At 30.3% G+C, this 20,043-nt stretch overlaps 1 protein-coding gene across 14 annotated transcripts in view; it reads right to left on the bottom strand.

Annotated features, from left to right (window-relative positions):
- Positions 1–779: 779 nt before the first annotated feature.
- The window catches only part of LOC134683186 (uncharacterized), a 71,738-nt gene continuing 52,474 nt past the window's right edge, over positions 780–20,043 (bottom strand). For 7 of the 14 annotated variants that reach the window (XM_063542315.1, XM_063542318.1, XM_063542316.1 and 4 more), the window contains 5 exons: positions 17,880–19,658; positions 16,074–16,118; positions 6,993–7,016; positions 4,400–4,545; positions 780–3,239 (listed from right to left, as the gene is read on the bottom strand). In XM_063542315.1, the coding sequence (XP_063398385.1) occupies positions 3,089–3,239; positions 4,400–4,545; positions 6,993–7,016; positions 16,074–16,118; positions 17,880–19,658 (2,145 nt within the window). In that variant the 3' untranslated portion in view covers positions 780–3,088. The remainder of the gene's footprint in view (positions 3,240–4,399; positions 4,546–6,992; positions 7,017–16,073; positions 16,119–17,879; positions 19,659–20,043) is intronic. The other 7 variants (XM_063542323.1, XM_063542314.1, XM_063542319.1 and 4 more) reach the window with 7 other exon arrangements.

Genomic DNA, 20,043 nt, shown 5'->3' with positions numbered 1-20,043 from the left:
TGGACTTAGTTTTTTCTGCGGGGAAACATAACATTCACTCTGTGGTTAAAGTTTTTAGAATTTTAATAAGTTTCTTAAACTATCCTAGGTTTGTACCAAACTTGGACAGAAGCTTGTTTGTGATAATAAGATAGTATCCAGAAATAAATTTTATAAAAAAATAAATCTATTTTTTCTGTATTTTACTTTTAAATGGACTTAGTTTTTCTGCGGGGTAACATTACATTCACTCTGTGGTTAAAAGTTTTTAGAATTTTGATAACTTCCTTAAACTATCCTGGGTTTGTACCAAACTTGGACAGAAGCTTATTTATGATCATAAGATATTATCCAGAAGTAAATTTTGTAAAAAGATAACTCCATTTTTTCTGTATTTTACTTTTAAATGGACTTAGATTTTCTTCCAGTTAACATTACATACAGTCTGCAGTTTAAGTTTTCAAAACATTTATTAGATATATTAACTATCCTAGATTTTTATTCAACTTGGACAGATTAAGCTTCTTACAATCATAAGATAGTATCAAGAGGAATATTCTATTGATTTTATTCCTCATTTTTGGTGAGCCTGCAATTTACAGCAAAAGTAGGCGAGACACTGTGTTCTGCGGAACCCTTACAAATTTTTATTTTCTATGATGTTTTTTTTATGCTGTTATTGTCTTTTGATGTTGTTTTTATGTTTTTTAGCTGTGGCCTTTTCAGGTTTTTTTTTATGTCTGGTTTATCTAACCTTTCTTATGTAACATAAGCAGTAGTATAATAAACATAAATAAAACCAAGGCATTAGATTTTTATTAAATTTATTGCCATGACAACTGTTTACATGCATAAAGCACCGTGTTGTATTTTGAGACATGATGCAACAACAATAAATCTTTCAATATTTTCAACTCTTTCACAATTTCAGTTAATTTTGGTAAACAAGATTTAGTTTGGAAATTCCCAAATTTAGTAACCTATATATTTTTCTAGCAAGTCTATGGTAACTATGGTAACAGTTGATGTAAATTTTTTAGGATAAATTGTAAGCACTAAATTGAATGGATTATTAAGTAGGTATAATTATGCTTTTCATGTTTTATCGAGTTTGATAAATATATAAAATACCAACATATTATGGAGTAAATATTAAAATATCTTACTTCAAAATATGATTAAACATACATTATCCCCCTTTTTTAATGAATAGATTTACATTTAAATGTATTTATTGTAAAATATTTCAAAATTTTGTTAGCGAGGATCACATTCAACATTATTCTAATGTCTGTGGCAGGGATATTTTATCAAAGAGCAGCTAAATGGTGTTTGCTTATTTGACATATTTGTAGAAAGAGCTAAAGAACTGCAGTTTAGAATAAGAAACTTCTTATTTCATTTTAATGTATCCATTTAGGCAACTCTGCCTGACTTGTTGATCAAACTTTTATATTTTTTGTGCAAAATTATTAAAAAATACAAAAACCTGAGGAATTTCTTTGATTTCTTAAAGCAAACTTCTATAGATCTGTTAAACAAATTACTTAAATCATTGAATGATGCCTTCGGCTTTTGTGACTTTTTTTTTTAAATTTTGAACATGAGGACAATCTGAAGATATCAACTAAAGAAGGAACTGAATGCTTGACAAAATTTATTTCCATAACATGAGATCTTTGTATTTTTATTTTTGATAAAGAAATATGAAAAATCAAGATTTTTTTCTCAAAACGAAGACTTTTAAATTCTATAATTTTTAATACTGGAAAGTTTGATACAATTACAAAACAAAGATTACAAAATAAAAGCTACATGTATGTATAAATAATTAAGCTTTTGCATAGTCAACTGTATATCTACAAATGTCATTTTAATATACAAATACACAAACTGAAATCATAAATCTGTACATTTTTTTTTAATTGCACTAAAAATCATTAGGATTTACCTCCCTTTAATCAGCAAATATTTCATTCCATATTTTCAGTCTCTCAACTTGGTTATGAGAATTTTTAATATCACATTTAATATTTTAGATAATTATTGGTTCAATATTTAAAATACAGATGTATAATAATTTATATCAGCAGTATACATTTCATTTTTAATTAGAAGAATTATTTGCAATTCATATTCTTTTTTTTAAAATATAGTTTGTGATAAGAATTAAATAACTTTGAAATAATCTATTTATCATTTAACCTAAATTAACAAACAAAATTGTTTCAACATAGGATAGACTATTAATGCTTTTTTTTTAAGACACTTATGCAATGTGGCATTGAATAATGCCATGCATTCTTCAATTTAATTTTAACTTTTATTTGCTGTAGTTGTTTTGTATAATAAACTCGGCTTTATACTTTTCATATTTCATAATTACACAATAATCTTAAATTGATTTAATCAGTCTTATAAATACACATATATTCTTCACTTCCCATTAATATTTCAATTACAAAATAGCAGTACAATAAAAACATACAAAAACAAAACAGAAAATCATATCTAACAAAATTTTTGTTCCAGTGCTTTTTATCATATGAAACTTGACAAAAATCTCTTTTGACTAGAGCAAGTGTTTCAAACTCACTCACAAATGATCACATATTCTCAGCTAAACATGAGTATCTAAATTCATGATTTGACAAAAATGCACTTTTTTTATGTTTACACATTATCTACTTGAGCACTAAGGGAAAAAGGAGAATATTCATTATGAAAATGAAAATCTTGACAAAAGGTGGGTTTTATTAATTAAGTTTTATCACATAAAACTAAGGAAATATTTTCTATGTAATTATGACCTTCATTTCATGAAAAAATAAAAAAATAAGAATATTTTTTCAAAAACATAATTATGATTGTTATATTTGAAACCTTATTCAACTATATATAATAGATATATATAAGTTATTTTTATACAGATGATATAAGCACAAATTGTATTCATTTATCTTTTTTAATGATGAAGGTGAAAATTTGAGAGGAAGATAAATATCAATTACCTCCCTTAGTTCAAATTACATAGAGTTATCTCCCTTTTTACAAATGACACATGATAACAAAATGAAGGCAAATTAAGCAATATAACTATCACTAAGCACTATTGTTCCTCATTGGATTCACCAGCGACCCATTTTTTCTTGTACTGTTGACGACCAAATCCCTCATCATAGTTTCCTTTCCTGGCAAATAATTGTTTGAAATGATTTGTGCAAAATATGATCCCCTCATTCATTGAGAACGTTTTTGCCCTGTTGGAGAAAATACAAATAAAATAGAAACATCTTAAAAATTTATAGTTTATAAATAAGATTTAAGTTTATAAAACACATGCATATATTTCCTCTTTCAATCCACAAAACACTAATTTATTTTAATTTTCTTTCCCTCTGCAGTACTACGAGATTTCCAAAATTCATGATGTTCAGAAATTGATTTTGGAACATATTTCATTTAATGCAATACAGATTTCCCCTTACAACACTAGAAAATATATAACTTTCTGAGATCCCTCAATTCTGTCAAAAATGGGAAAAAACTCTTATATGAAATGAAGGGACGGTTACATATTCATTTATTTTAAAAGTTTTGTGTGTCATTTTATTATTCAGTTTTGTTGTACTAAAAAGTTTGTCTTTTTTTTCTGTGTAAATTGAAGTTTGACCAATTCTCAAATAAAATTTGCATAAATATCCATATTTTAGTTTTCTATCTTGTCATCGCAGAGGCAGGGGGTCCCAAAATGTGTATATTAGTTAAAATGAGAAATATCAATTAAGCAATAGTATTTCCAACAGTTAATAATGTGTCACTGAACTATAGCAGTATTTTGGGATATAAATATCCATATTGGTGTTGCAACACTATCAATCATATGTGGAACAAGAGTTGTCTTTCTTGGAAGAAAGAGGCTGTTGAAAAATTGTGTATTTCTTAACTTTCTCTAGACAAAGGACCTAAACATACCTAATTTAATGTGAAATTTTTAATTGAATTTGAATATTTACATTTGAATTAAGTTTTGTACCAAAATATCTCGGTTCAAACTGAGAAACATTACATGCAACAAACACATAAAATTCGTAAAACAATTCTCATTCTACAAGTATTAGTATTAACGTTTGTTTTGAAAATTGTTCATGCAACCATGCTTTTCTGTAAATTTTTATTGTGTTCTGTTTGTTTTCGTCCATCTTCCTTCTGACAGTAAGCCTACAAATGGTAAACAATAAACTGGTTTCCCATAAAAATATGGGAACAGTCAAGTCAATGTACTTATTATGTCCCCTTGTATAAAATATGATAACTATATACAAATAAGGGAGGTAATAAAAGATGTACTTATTATGTCCCCTTGTATAAAATATGATAAATATATACAAATAAGGGAGGTAATAAAAGATTATCTTACGTTAGTACACATTTACAATGGGAACATTTAAAACAGGCTCTGTGGTAGATGTGCTTATTCATTTCCAGTTTTTCCACTGCATACACGGTTTTCTGGCATGCAGCACACTTCTCAAGCTGAACAGGTACAAAGGACCCTTTTTTTGGCTGTGCAAAAACAAAAGTCAGTAAATAAAACAAGCAAAATCATGTTAAGCCATGCATGATTAATTAACATTTTTTTCTCTCAAAAATCTACTTTCATATGATATGATGATACTGCATTGCAAAGTTAATATGAATATCTTATCGTTTATACTGCAATTTTTTTGTTAAAATTTTCATCCATCTAAGTTTTTTTTCACTGACTATGACTGCTGTTTCAAATATTTGCCAAAAAAATTTCTAAACTATATGAAATGCTTTTCCTGTATTTAGTTTCATATTCTAATTTTCTGTTCGTTATCTGAGTAAAAGTAATTTGCAGTTGCAGTATCAAAACAAGCCTACCATGCAGAAAATGAATTAATTTTCAAAATAATCTTTTTTTCAACATTCTTTCAAACCAAAATGCAGATGATAAATTTGTTCTCAACAACCTTTCAAATAATTATGCTACTATTTAATCCTATATATACATTTCTATGTTCAAAATAAATTACAAAAATGATATAAAAACTAATTTATAAGATTACATTATTTATATTGATAAAATCAAAATATGATGTAAATTGAAATTACTTCCCCTGAATTATTTCTCTCACAGGGGAGATAATTTCATATATTTTTTTCAAATTAATCGAGCAGAACCCCTTCAATATTAAAAAGAACTAGTTTTCTTTTGTTTTTCCAAATTTTGGTGTAAATCAAACTCAGATGTTTACAATTTATAACCAAATAACTGTTAAATAATTCTTTTTCTTTCTTTTTGGTTTGCGTTAAAAATAGAACTGCTTGGAATTTTTTTTCTGTATCAGATGTAACAATTTCAATCTCCAACCATTGATGTTAAAGCAATAGATACTTGAGAATGAAGGGGTCCAGCAAACGTGCAAAGACAAGACAACAAAATATGCATTTCTAAATATGAAACAGAAATAAAGCTTGAAACTAAAATATATGATTATATTTGAACTAAAGATATAACTAAGAAAGCAACTGCTCCAATTCATGCTGGTTTATTGGTCCACTGCGTACAGGACTGTTGCCATTGCTGCCGCCATCACCCTTGTCAATATCATGCACATGCATTTCATACATAAATAGAATGTATTTCATCATTACCACATTAATAGATAATTCAAATTCTGACTGAACTTTCAATGGTTCAATACACTACAAGTCTGCATGATTAAAATTTTGGCAATATTTTGATGCAGTAGCTGTAAATGTACACCTGTCAGTCAAAATTCAACTTATCATTTAACAGACAATGGTCATGGGAGTGTGGGTGTATTATCATTTTCATTTCTTCACTAAAAAAAATAAAAAAAATAATCTTGAATGTTATTGTTCTGAATCAAACACATGGATGTGTGAGTGTTACTAATAACATTTTTTTTTACCTTCATTTAAAAAAAAAAAATTCTAAAATATTATTGTTCTGAATCAAGCAAATTTTTCATTTTTTAACAACTAATATCAAAAGTTGGCAATTGACCACACCTTCTATTCAACCAATGAGAAGAGCCGATTGAATGTTAACAAAGGAGATCAATGAATTTTAATTGTTAAAAGTTACATCCACTGATCTCAAATTTATGATTACACAGCAATTTATTATCAATATTTCGCCATTGTTGGATCAATATTGTATAAGTATTTGAAGGAGTAGAGGAAATATATCTGAAATAAAATGGCATTGTGTGACAATATCATGCAAATTTCACTTAAATAATGAATATACACTACAGCTCAGAGGAACTTCACCTTTTCCATTTGCCCACCATCAGACCGGACACAAAATCTGCAAGATAGTTATGGAAGGTCCAAAAATTGGACAAAAGTTTATAAAAAGTCCCTTGTGTCTATTTCTTGGATTGGACATGTGGTTTCTTTTCATTTACCTTAAAAAATAACCCGCCAGTTCATTAAATTTTTTAATACAACATTTAAAAGAAATCTTAGGTTAAATTGTAATTGGTAGAAGTGGTTCATGGGCAGTATATATACAGTCATTGACAGTGAGCAGATGTAAATGACAAAATCAAGATGAGCCATAGTATAATAAATGAAAGTTCAAATTGTAAAAATTCATCAGGTTAAATTGTAAAATATCACTAGGTTAAATTCACAATTTCATGGTTAATTTTTCAAACTAATGTATAATTAGAGAAGATGGAATGATGTGATAACTGGTTTATCTCAAAACAGACGTTTGAAACGATCAACTAGTTCGAGACAAAAATCTTGTTCAAATAAGCTTGCAATGTTAATCTATCAAACTTTTGTCAGCCAAACTTTCAAAAGATGCCAAAAATTTTAAATGTTAAATGAGAAAATGTATTTGAACTTTCATTAAAAACAAAAAACATGGTTACGTGTGAAGAGTTATACAACAAAAGCTATAAAAACTAAAAGAAAGTTATTAAAAGTAACACGGGTGACACACTTACACTCTCTGTACTGCTTTCAAACATCTACAATGCAAAACTCTGTAGTTAGTGGTCAAGGGGAGACAACCCAATCAACAAGAGGGGAGATAATTCACACTTTGACAAAAAATTAAAAACCATACTTTATGGTGAAATTTATGGAAATGCTGAGTTTATATTAGAAGTTTTAATTCAGAATTCAAAATAAAAATAGATTCTTTATATGTGTTATGAAGATGTTGAATCACAGATTCTTTTATTATGAAAGTTTTGAAGATGCAACTGTTTCAATTTTACCCCCCTCCATAAAAAAAGTAATTTAAAAACAATACATCAATGTGACCTTTATTTAATTGATTCATGTCAGTAAAGAGTAATCACAGTCAAACTGCAACAATGGTTGAGGAGGGGGCGGAAGCTCTTTTTATTCATTATTCACTAAAATTTCCTTCCTGTTTAATAACTGAAATTTTTTATTGGATTGTGGATAGGAAGTGATATTTCCCACTTAACAAAACTAGTAAACCTTGGTGAACCATTCAGCACATATGCAAACTGTCAATAAAGGATTAAAAACACCTACTAAAAAACAGATTTACACACAAACTGTAAAGGAATTGTACCACCAAAAGAGACAGCAACCAAACAGAACCTACACCCTTTTTTGAAAACAAAAACAACATGATTACATCTGATGACCATTAATCATAATGCTTGTATGTAGCATAAATGGAATTCAATAAATGAAGAAAACATTTCTTTCCTTATTCATCAATAGAAAATGAAAACCTGAACACAAAAAGACATTGGGTCTATAAACAATTATACATGATATACATATGACTGGAATTTCCTTATGTAATAAACACTTCAACAAATACACAACCATGAAAACTGTGTGTAACCCAAACTAATCATAAAATGGGTGTGCTTATCTTATGATTAAGATCTGATGTTAAAAATGTTTTCAGTACAAAGTCAGAAATGAAAACATTCTAAAGTAATTTACCAAGTCATGTTTAACCACATAAACCAAAGTTATGTACATTTTTTATACCTCATGAGCAATCAAGATTTATAATAGACTTTTTAGCTTGTTGACATTGAAGTCAGGGAATGGTCTCAATTTAATGAAATGAAACATTTCTTTCAATTTATATTTCACTATGATCAATTCTCATGCCACTGTGAATAGACACAATTGTAATTGTGACAAATTTAAATCATTACCATCAATATTTTTAAAAGGCATACATATTTACACCTCTTCAAAATAGATCCTATCTTTAACACTAAGCACTTTAAAATAGTTAACATTTAAAATCAAGAAGGAATTTTGGATTAAATCTGATACTATTTTATTTATTGCTGACTCATCAATTTTTTAAGAGGATTCTGCAACCCACCATGGGTTTAATAATAAAGTTTTTATGTATTGATTAAAAATCAACACATTTGTACTCTAGAGTACTAGCCCTCCCCACAAGTTAAGGCTGAACAAGTTGGTCTATAATTGTCTGGCAGAATCTAGATAGATACCCCCCCCCCCCTTTAACAAAAAACCTAAACCTACTGATGAAGTGAGTGCAGGCACGGATCCAGAGGGGAGGGGGGGGGGGGTCCGGGGGTTGGAACCCCCCTTTGTCCTGGGTTAGGACCCCCCCTTTTTGAAATGGCTAGATCCGCCCCCGGAGAGACATAGTTGGTATGTAAGTCAAGTTCCTTAGCAGAGAGGTAATTGGGGTTTATTTCGTCAATTGTTTTGAATGCAAGAGAAGACTGCAACATTAGAAATGCCACATAACGTTACTAGTAAAGTATTTATTAACTCAGACTACATAAATTTTCAAAATTTCATATACGGTAGTTGTAAATCATGTATATAGGAACAAGTTTTGATATTTAGTTTCAAGACTTTTAAGTAAATGAAAAAGTTTTTGGTGCAGACTGCAAGTTTCAAATGTGACCCATTGAATTCTTCACTTAATGGCATAACAACCCTCTTTTTACATTTAACAATTATTAACATGTGTTTTCTTTGTATCACACTAGCTAGGTTAAATTAAATTTCAAGATCCTCAAAGAAATCATTGTTGTTTTTGTTTTAAAATAACTGTCAGTCAACTTAGAATCAGGAATGTCTTTTAAACAAAATAACCGAGGTCGTTCACCATTAAGTACATTCCTAGTACATTGCTCTGTCCTAACCAAAGTATCAGGTGTGTTAATTAAGACAGGTGTGTATTTGATTTGTACCTGTACAGGTAGGACACCTGCATGTATGATGTCAGAACTTTCATCACTCTGTACAGGAATTCAATATGAACAGGGTCAAACAAAGCTCTGTCTGCAATTTTACTGGATTTATATATGTAGTTTTGAAGAGGGTCTAAATGGGTATCATCACGGACAAAAATTGTTTAATAAAACCAGATTTTAAGGGGTGTGTTGGGCTGAAAACACTATGTTTTCTTAAATAGAGTTAGAGAACCGTAACCAATTTTTGCACATACAGATAAGCAGATAGACAATTTCTGGACGTATGCATGTGCAGACAGACAAGGGTAAAACTTATTCCCCCAGATTCATAGTGGGTGTTGGGGATGAAACACAATGCATTTGTTAAAACAGTCGGAGAACGAAAACCAATTTCTGGATTTACAGATGTGCAGACACTGACAAGGGTAAAACTTAATTCCCCCTCCGCTACAGTTGGGCATAAAAAGTTATATTTAATTTCAATTATAATTTATTAAAAATTTCCTGTGCAATCTATTAAGAAAAGAAAACAACGGAAACATAACAAGAGGTAATTATATTGACATGACATCAATCCAACAATAACAACTACTGAAAAGTTTATCAGAGGCATTCAAGCTTTTACATCATTCTAGATCCCCTTAAGAAGCTTATTCAAATATTTTGCAAATTGATTGCAGTTTTCCATTAATAACATGTCATTTGCATGTATAAATTATTTTTTGATGTAGAAAACTTTTAAATATTTTAAATAGGATTTAAATTTGTTGGTAAATATGCAAAAAATTGTTTTGAACCGTCAATAAAATGGGAAATTAAATTTTACATTCAACTTAAAAGTACTAGTGCATTGGGTTTTATGTGGGAACTTCAAATAATCCTGTATGTAAGTAGCAGTTGTGTTGAATACCCATTTGTGGCCTTGGGCTGTTTTCTGTTCTTTGGTTGGGTTGTTGCCTCTGACACATCCCCCCTTCAAGTCATTCTCAATTTTAAGGTTTAGACACAAACATGTGAGAAAATTTAATATTTAATAAAAAAAAAAAAGTAGCCAGAATGAGGAATGTTCTCAGAGGTATTTTAGATAAGGAATTATCTATAAACAGATTTTATCAGTTTTAAGTTTGCAACAGATGTTGATGCACTCATAAAGATCCATGAGCTCATAAATTTCAATAACTTTATAGATTGTTTCATAAAATCAATTTCTCAAGGCAAGGAGAGAATTATAAGAAAATACAATATACAGTTTAAATTCTGATATTTTCGCCCCAATATAAGGTTACAAGATGATATGCATCTAAAATTGCATTAACTATTATATTTTATAGCAAAAGATAAAAGAATATTAGTTTACCAAGCTCAACTTACAAATATATGTCCGGGATTTAGTTACGAGTTATGATTGATTTTGGTTGTTTTCACCCAAGCAGTCAAAGATGGACATACATGACACATGGAGGACAAAAACAAATATAAACGACCAAAAATGAAAAAGATACATAAAAAGGGGTAGTCACAATTTCACCCTGTTACTTAGTTGTGGACGGCTTTTTAGCGTTGAGGAAACAACAAAAAATTAAAACGAAAGTCAAGGGAAGAGATCAGACATGAATAAGAATAAATTTGGACTATCTGTATCATAAGAATTTCAAAGGAGTTATGTATAATCAGATATTAACCTGGACACTTAACCCATAATCATGATCATCAATGAACCTTATCTTAAGAGAAAAATATTATTGGAGTGGTGTTTTTCTAGCCTCCCCTGTTTAGATAATAAATTTCAACAGAGCCCACAAATGAACCTAATCTTAAATAATAATATTTATGTTTTTATTCTGGCCGAGTTGGCTCAATAAATTTGTTTAGAAATTCTCAGTAGCCAAAATTTCAGAAACAATGATCTTTGAATGTTAAAACTGAAAAACAAATTTAGATTGTGAAAAATTTATGTATGCACTAGAAAGTTACAAGAACAATTTTTGTAGCAGTTTTTTTAAGTTTAACAGGCAGAAGTCATGATGAAATTTATCACATTTTTCAGAGGGTTATTAAAACACTATTTCAAACATAATAAAGTTTGTCCCAATAGTGACATTTTTGATAAATTTATACTACATGTATCTGTACTTTAAATTAAAACCTTTTTTTCAATTTGTCCCTGAAGCCATCCATATATTTTTTAGTTTTGTTTATACTGTCAAACCGATTTACCTCACATTTGAGATTAATCAGCTGATACTCTGACATATCATGCATGAAAAGTCTGTCTGTCTCACCCAAACATAGTTCATTTGGCTTTAAATTAGAAAAAAATATGTGTAACACGATTTGAACTAGAGAGAACACATGTCTGCCCTATTTAACAGTAATTTTACTGATTTATAATGATTGAATTTTATGTCAAAAGTCTTTGATATATAGGTGTAACCACTGTGTATTAGAAAAATATCAGATCCTAAAAAGTGATGTCAAGGTCACAAAAATTCAGACCCACCTTATTTCAGACAGTTATTGTTTGACATCCCCCTCACCCTTTTTCATTTTATTAAAATGTAGACCTCTTCATCTTTTTGTTTACAATGACTTTTTTGCTTACAAAGTTTATCAATTTTTTTCATTTTTTAAATCCATTCTTTGTCCCAAAAACTTTGATTCAAAATAAAGCTACAAAATTGTCAAATTTCAAATCTTCCGAGTTTTCAAGTCCTATATTTATGCATGATGGATATGTTCCAGTTTTAAGTCATATTTATACATAGATATGATTTTCGTTTCCTACAACAGGAAAACTCAGTTAAACCGGTCATAATTTCCTCTCTCCCTCCTCTCTAAATGACTGATCCGGATTCAGATCAATTTATCCCTAACATACAGATAAGCCTATTGATCCTAATCATAATCAATCTATCTTAGGATAGCTGGATACCTTATGTCTAGTATTGATTCAGAGGTTGATACATCTAAACGAAAATCTTTGTTGTTATGAATCAGCTGATGTTTCTGCTATAAAGGATTTTCCCCTAGGACAATGAACTTTGAACGATTGTCAATATTCTATTATTCAAATGTGAAATCAATATCTGTATGGAATCCACACTGTCTCCTATTTTGAATATAAACAAAGCTGTAAACAGGCCAAGGTTTGATGACAAATACTGGAAACAGCTGAGATGCTTCATCACAAATGACCTAATCTTAAATGAATTTTATCTTCTAGCTTAATTCTTACAGTGGGGTCTTAATAGATGATTATTAATTAAAAAAAATTAACGTGTTTTTGCCAAACATTTGGCATACCAAAGGTTTCAAAACAGTAACACAATAAAAACAATCAGCCAATTTATCGTTTACAAAAGCACGGTCATTAGGATGCATACCAGTAAGGATGTACATGTACAATGTATGCAGAAGTGTCTAGCAGGACCTGGAGTCATGGATTTGCATAATAGATCATCTTTGCATTTACTGTTGTCGACTGCATTTTGTTCAATACAAAGACTCCTAATCTTATTTGGAGGCAGATCCATCTATTTTTAAAAGGGAGGTTCAGAACCCAGCATAAAGAGGGGTTCCAACTTATGTCCCCATTCAAATGTGTTGATCTTCCAAAAAAGGGGGGGTCCTCCCCTCTGGATCTGCCACTACTAACGATTTCAACAGACACCCATCCTTAATAAGACCAATTTTCCTCCTTTTTGTATTCAATAATTCTCTCATAAATACTTGCATAATTGATACATGTATTTCCTGACGATTGACCTTTACAATCTCCTAATGGGACCAAGAAAACCACTTTTATTTACATGTGAATAAATAATTGATTACATCTTGACCAGTGTCCATCTTGACAAGGCCACATTAAATAATAAAATAATTAGCTCTCAAAGATATAGCTGTCCATAAAATCTTAGGGTTGTTAACAATTATCTTGCAGTTTATGTCCAAATGTCAAAGGCAATATACATTTATTACTAGTTAATTATGGTATAAAAATGACATAATTCATGTATTATGAAAATAAGATGATAAATTTCTTTAAAATGATCTATATTTACATCCGTTTCTACATATTTTGACATAAATGTAAATTTTCCATCTGTTTTCTTTAACCTCTTTACCATACAAAACTTTAAATTCAAATTTAAATTTTTAACAATGAAAATATTCAAAATTATGAAATCAATTATGTTATGAAAATGTCATAAGCAGACTAAAATCAGACAAATGTCCACCAAGGGTCAGACAAACCTGTACACGTTTTTGAATGGCACTCATCCTGCACAAAAACACAACACACTATGAACTCCTTGAATGAACTCCTTTGACTCTGACATAAAACTACACAGCTGAAGAAATGTGATCACTATACAAGAGGCACCTCTAAGGGAAATCAATTAAACCAACTAATACATCATGAGATTTCCCCTCACAATGTCAATCACTTTGAAGTGAATCATATTGAGACCAGACCCATTTTTAAAAAGAAATCTATACCATAATTGTCTGGTCTATTTCAAAATTGTATAATTCATTTCCTGTCATTGTTAAACACTGGTAATCAATTGTTTTGAAATGTACATTGATTATTATGATGGGGTTCCCTAAGGGTATACATTTAAAATGAGTCAGACCGTTTTGAATACATTTACAATCAATTTTAAGGTATTTAATGGGTGGCTGATCCTTATGTTCATTCATGCAAATGTTACTAAAACTAAAATTGATTTAAATATTATATAGGTCTTAAGTTTACGCCCACACACTAAATTGCGGGATAAAGTTGTTACAACTACATTAAAAATACTTATGCAGATTTTTGACTTTAATGATATCATTTATAATTCATTATATACAGAAACTGGTGTCACGTAATTACATATTTAATAACAACCAATATCAGTTAAAGGGCCTATGTTTTCTTCAGGGATGGGAGACTTGAAATTTGAATTATGTTGGAAAAAGGACCATATTTCTTTCATGATCAGGTGTGGGGGAAAAAGCTCAGCCAACTTTTGTCTTTACTGGGCCTCCAAATACAAGAAACAAGTCTGGTCCCTCAAAAGAGTTCCAAAGTAGAAAGGGCTTTACATTTCTTTCCTGAAATCAACTATCACTAACATTTAAACATGATTTACAAGTACCAGGTACCCTAAAGACAAATTAAGGAAGTGATTCATTATTTAATTTCATATTTTAATAGGGACTAGTTGTATTATACTTCAGAGTATAAAATGCATTTGTAAATGCAATGAAACAAAAATTATCCCTTCCGACACCTTCCATTTTCTGATTTTAATATTTCTCTATTCAACACATCTTACATACTTATCAATAGTATTTTAATTATTAGTTAATTGATTTCAATTAAACATAGGTGGTGAATGAGCATTGGTGTTAAAAGCCACTTTCACCTGATGTGCCTATATCTTGATGGCCAGTTTTTATTGGTGGAGGCAAAAACCTAACCTGATTTTAGGTACAGGAAATGTAACTTTTATTATGTTCACAAAATAATTCAAAGCTAGCTAAAATAAGTTTAAACCAATGGTTTTTCCACAGTCAAATTAAAACCGGCTTTCAATTCAAGAAACTTATTTATATATATAAGCCATGTTTTTCTATGACATTTCTGACGCACACGGACTATTTACAAATCTTACAAGAATATGCATTGAACAATCTAAATTAATTGTATATATGTATATATCTTTGAAACAGTAAAAGATTTGAGAAAGCATTATATGGTTTTGAACAGAGAAGGCAAATTACTTATGTTGACTATATTGAAGAAACTTTGCAGAAAGAACAACAAAGCTATGATCAATGAAAACAGACAACACATAAAAAATGAGCACGATACATTGAAAGTAAAGATTTCCTTCTGACAAAAGATCACTCAAGTCCCGAAACAATGAGCCTTTTATATCAGGAAGTTAGAAGAAGAAGATCAGACCGATACAAAGAGACAATGAGAGTATTATATTATAAAACCATTCTTCCTTGCCTTAATATTAACCTGAAGTATTTGAATTATCTCCCTTGAAGGATGTTGGAACACAGGAGTTATCTCCCATTGTAATAAAATATTTTCTGAACAGAAATGTTGCCTTTTTAAAGCAGTTAGTATGAACTTGGCAAAAGTTAGTAGAGTGAATATAAGCTTAAAGTCTATGGATAACAAAACTATGAACTAACAGTATCAACATGCAAGCATAAACAAAGTGACAGATTAGTAAAGTGTTGTCTAGAGCAACTGAGAATTTTAACATGAATTTCATCTTGCTGGAAGTACAGCTATTGATGAATAGGAGTTGAAGCCTCACTAATTTAGTGAAATAGGAGGCAACTGAAATAACTATGATGAGCCTGCCAGAATATATATAATATGTGTACTTACTGGCAAGCAAACTTTGTTTAATATTCCCTATTCTCATAAGCATATTCAAACAATTCTGCGGGAGCCAAACCATACCTTTTTTGTTGGTCTTTAAAGTTAATGCTTAAAAATGAGAATATGTTAATCTATAAATTATCTTAAATCCCCAAAGAGTCTTTTTCATTTATGGTAAAGATCAAAGTTGAAAACCATGAATGTAAATTTATTTTTGGAGGGTAAGTCCAATCACAATTCTACATTGGCTACTTTTAACTTTCCTGTACATAAATTTCTGAATGAATCTCTAGTCTTGCATACAGTTTTGACCAATAAAAGTCACAAATCTCTTATTACCAATGCTTATTTAACAGAGGCCATGTTATATACAATATGTATTCTGACAAGCTCATGCTAGAAGATAAACAAGTTTTTTCATAGTGAGTATTTTTTCAGTAACAAACCTTAGTGCTGGTCTCAACAGGGGAACTACCGCTGTCAGTAGAATCCTAAAAATGACAAATGTGCATGCCGTAATGTAAAGGGGAAACAATTCAAAAGTACACACGACAAATGACAAACACGGACACATCTATTAACACCAATGAATGACCAAATGCATGAAAATGCACCAACGATTCAAAAAATGCATGTTAAAACAAGCAAACAATTTGCATGCACAGAATACTAAAAGTAGTATTTTTAATATTTCTAATTTTAGCAGCTAATGAGAATAAAGCAATCATAGTTTCCATTTAATTATATTTGCTTCAATGGTAAGTACATTAATACTTTATCTAACTGTATTGCTGTTCAGGTAATTTATTTGTTTATCAAATTTTATAAAACTTTGTTTTTATTTTAAGTAGTATTAAAAAAAAGAAAATATTTTAAGAATCTCTAAACCACATTTAAAAACTTAAAAATAAAATTTACAAACCATTGTACTAAGAATTTCCTACTAAAATGTAAGAACAAGGAAATCTTAGTCCTCAAGATTAAAATGACTAATTTGTTTCTTATTTCCTGTTGAAATCTACATACAACTTAAGCCAGGGTTAAAATGTCAAACATTTTACTCCAATTAACCATGATAGGTGTTGGGTGTAACTTATACAAAACTTTGTAGTTAAAAAGAAATTAGGACATGTGATACAATCAGATGTTGAAAATAGGGAAATGTACTTTCTGATTTACATAAAACGAAACGTTTTAACCTTTATCTGTTTATCTTAAAAGCTGTCAACTAAAATCTATATATTTTGTAAACTCTACCTATTTATTTATTGCAAATATATATCTTCATCTTTCTTTTATAAAGTTTGTCAACATCTGGTCTTTAAAACAACTCAAAACATTCAACAATCAATTTTCAAACAATGAAAAAACTAAACTATATATATGTTTTGTATTACATGCACTTTTTTCAAACTTTAGAAATATTATTCATTTCCAACAACCTTAATTTTCTTTTTTGTCCAATAACAAAACTTTCAATTTAGTCTCATAACTTTATTTCATCTAGAAAACATTTAAGGAAGTTTTTTAGTCTATGATCTACTGTTTAAATAAAATATAATATTCAAATAATTCAGGAGGGGGTTATTTAGGATATCAAAATCATGTCATAGGAAGATGAGAAATATAAACAAATAAAATTTTTGGGAAAACTGCTGAAATACAAAATATTCAGTAATCTGGAATTCCTTTGTCTCCCTTTTCTAAAAAGAACTCCAACCTATTCCTGAAAATTTGAAGAAAAATAAAAACTGAAAAAAAAAATCAATTATAATTCAGCAACTAAAAATAAAAAGTCTTTACCATGCTACAACATAAAACATGCGTTAAAAAATCATATCTATAAAAAAAAAAAATTGAATTGCAAACATTCTAATTATTTTCTTGCAATTTTTTTTAAAATCTATATTGAAAGAATTGAAATTTTGGAGTTACTTCCCTTTTACTGAAACCAAATTTATCGATAGAAGAAATATTTAAAATGTTTGCATAATCAATTTCCACAACAATCTAAATTGACCATAGAAAGTTTATTACATTTTTGAAATTCAAGAAAAAATTCAAAAGAACACAATTTTTTTAGTATTTTCTCTCCAAAAAACTTCAGACATATGACTGAGTGATATCTGAACATTTCATGAAAGCAAAATCACCTTTCATACCACAATAAATAGCATAATGATTAACCTATATGATAAACTTTCTACAGAAAATCCCATACTAGTGTTTCAATGCCGTTTATATTGACTAACCTTTCTTGATACTGGTTTTGGAGTTTCTCCTGCTTTCTTGGCTTGTTCTTGAATAGCTTTGAACTTCTCTACCATAGATTTGGCTGCGTCTTTTTCTGGCATACTTTCTGGACCATCGCTTTCTCCTTCTCTAGCCACTCCGTACAAATGTGTTGGATGACTTTCAAACACACTTGGCCTTCCTTGTTCCTGATATTGCCCAGGTAGGTCACCAGGTTGCACACTACTATTTACACCAGCGGGGGATTTTGGAGACATTGGGAAATCTCTAGGTGGAGTGAATTCTTTGTGTTTTGGCGAGGGTGTATTTTTTCCACTACTTGTTTCCATCTGTTTCCATTTAGAAACCATATTCTTAGCATAGCCTTCTTCTGGGAATTCAACACTTCCTGCAGATGCTTCACCTTCTCGCGAGACATCATCTCTTAGTTTTGGAGTGCTTTCTAAAATACCGCTCTCTGCCTGCCTGACCTCAACTTGTAAAGATGGAGTAGGAGTATTTTCAAAAATGCCTCCTTTATCTGGAGGTGGTGTAAATTCTTTCTTCCCCCTTGAAGCAGGAGAGGTTTGTGTTTGTCCATACTGTTTAAATTTACTTGCAAGGTTTTTAGCCATACCACGCTCTGGTAGTTCCTCTTCCTTAAATTCCATCCCATCGGAGCCTTTGACAATATCACCACGCTGTGTTGGTGTACTCTCTAAAACTCCTGCTACTGTTCTTCCATCAACATCATCTCTTGGTGGGGTCACCTCTTTATATTTGGGTTTAGGAGTAGAAGATGGTGAAGGCGACTTAGACGATTCAATTTCACGAAATTTGGCAGCAATATTTCTTGCTGCGCCCTTTTCTGGCAATACTTCTTCCACTTGCATGTCGGATTTTACAATTTCTTCTTTTCCTTCAGGACTGCTTTCGAAAATTCCACTTTCTGATTTTCCTTCATATTTTGGAAGAACTGATCTTGGTTCACTGACATATTCCACTTTTCCTGTTTTATCTGGAGTTAACTCCCTTTTTCTCTCTGACACATGTGCTGTCCCTGCTTTATCACTTAAATCCTTGAAACGGGAGGCTAAATTTTTTGCTGTTCCTTTTTCCGGTAAAGCTTCTTCATTTTGCATGCCTGAACGAATAATATCTGGAAGATCCTCTGTTGGTTGGCTCTCAAAAATACCGGACTCCATTTTTCCTTCGTATTTTTCCATGACAGATCGAGGCTCACTCACATATTCATATTTAGTGTTACGATCTGGTGTCAGTTCCCTTTTTCCTTGATTTGACTCCCCTGATTGCGTTCCAATCTGCTTAAACCTTTCCATTATATTTTTTGCATATCCCTTTTCAGGTAGGGTCTCTTCTTGAGCATCATATGAGTGAACTACACCCTCCTCACTAGTAGGTACATTCTCGAAAACACCCCCTTCTACTTTCTGGGGTTCATTTTCTATTCCTTTTTTTGGTTCGCTGACATATTCAACTTTTCCTGCAACTCTGGCTTCAGGTGGGGTTGACTCCCTCTTGTATGATTTAGTTGTAGTTTCAATCTGTTTAAATTTTTGCAATATGTTCTGAGCCGATCCAACTTCTGGTAATTCGGCTCCGATATCTTTATCACTTTCTCGTACCACATCTGGATTTCTGACTGGTTCGTTTTCATACTCCCCACCTTCAGCACTGGCTATTTCCTCATGGACAGATTTTTTCCTTTCTCTAACAATTTCATCGGATTGGTTTGATTCTAGTTTGTTCCTAATTGAAGACATCTGATCAAAACTAACCTATAAAGAGAAACAAAAAATTCTCAAAACTTTATGCTAAAATTACTTTCATCCATGTAAAATAAATTGTAAATTCAAAAGTTATTGCATGCATTTAATATTGAAATTATTTCATAGAACAGACAAAAATGAGAATTTAATTAATATGGTGATTTCTGGAAAATCTGAATACAGATAAACTGTATCAGTTATCAGAATCCAATTTCTTATTATGGCAAAACCCACCTCATAATGAAATAGCGTTATACGTATCAATAAAACCCTCACGATAGATTCTGAATTTACAGTAAAGCTGTCAATGAATTGAGTATTTGAAGACAATAATTCAACATTTCTGTCAATTGAATTAGAGCATCTATCTTCTCATGTTAAAGTAAAACTTATC

This window comes from Mytilus trossulus, chromosome 9 (assembly GCF_036588685.1).
Source record: "Mytilus trossulus isolate FHL-02 chromosome 9, PNRI_Mtr1.1.1.hap1, whole genome shotgun sequence".
NCBI lineage: Eukaryota > Metazoa > Mollusca > Bivalvia > Mytilida > Mytilidae > Mytilus > Mytilus trossulus.
This window is presented reverse-complemented; position numbering and strand designations above follow the sequence as displayed.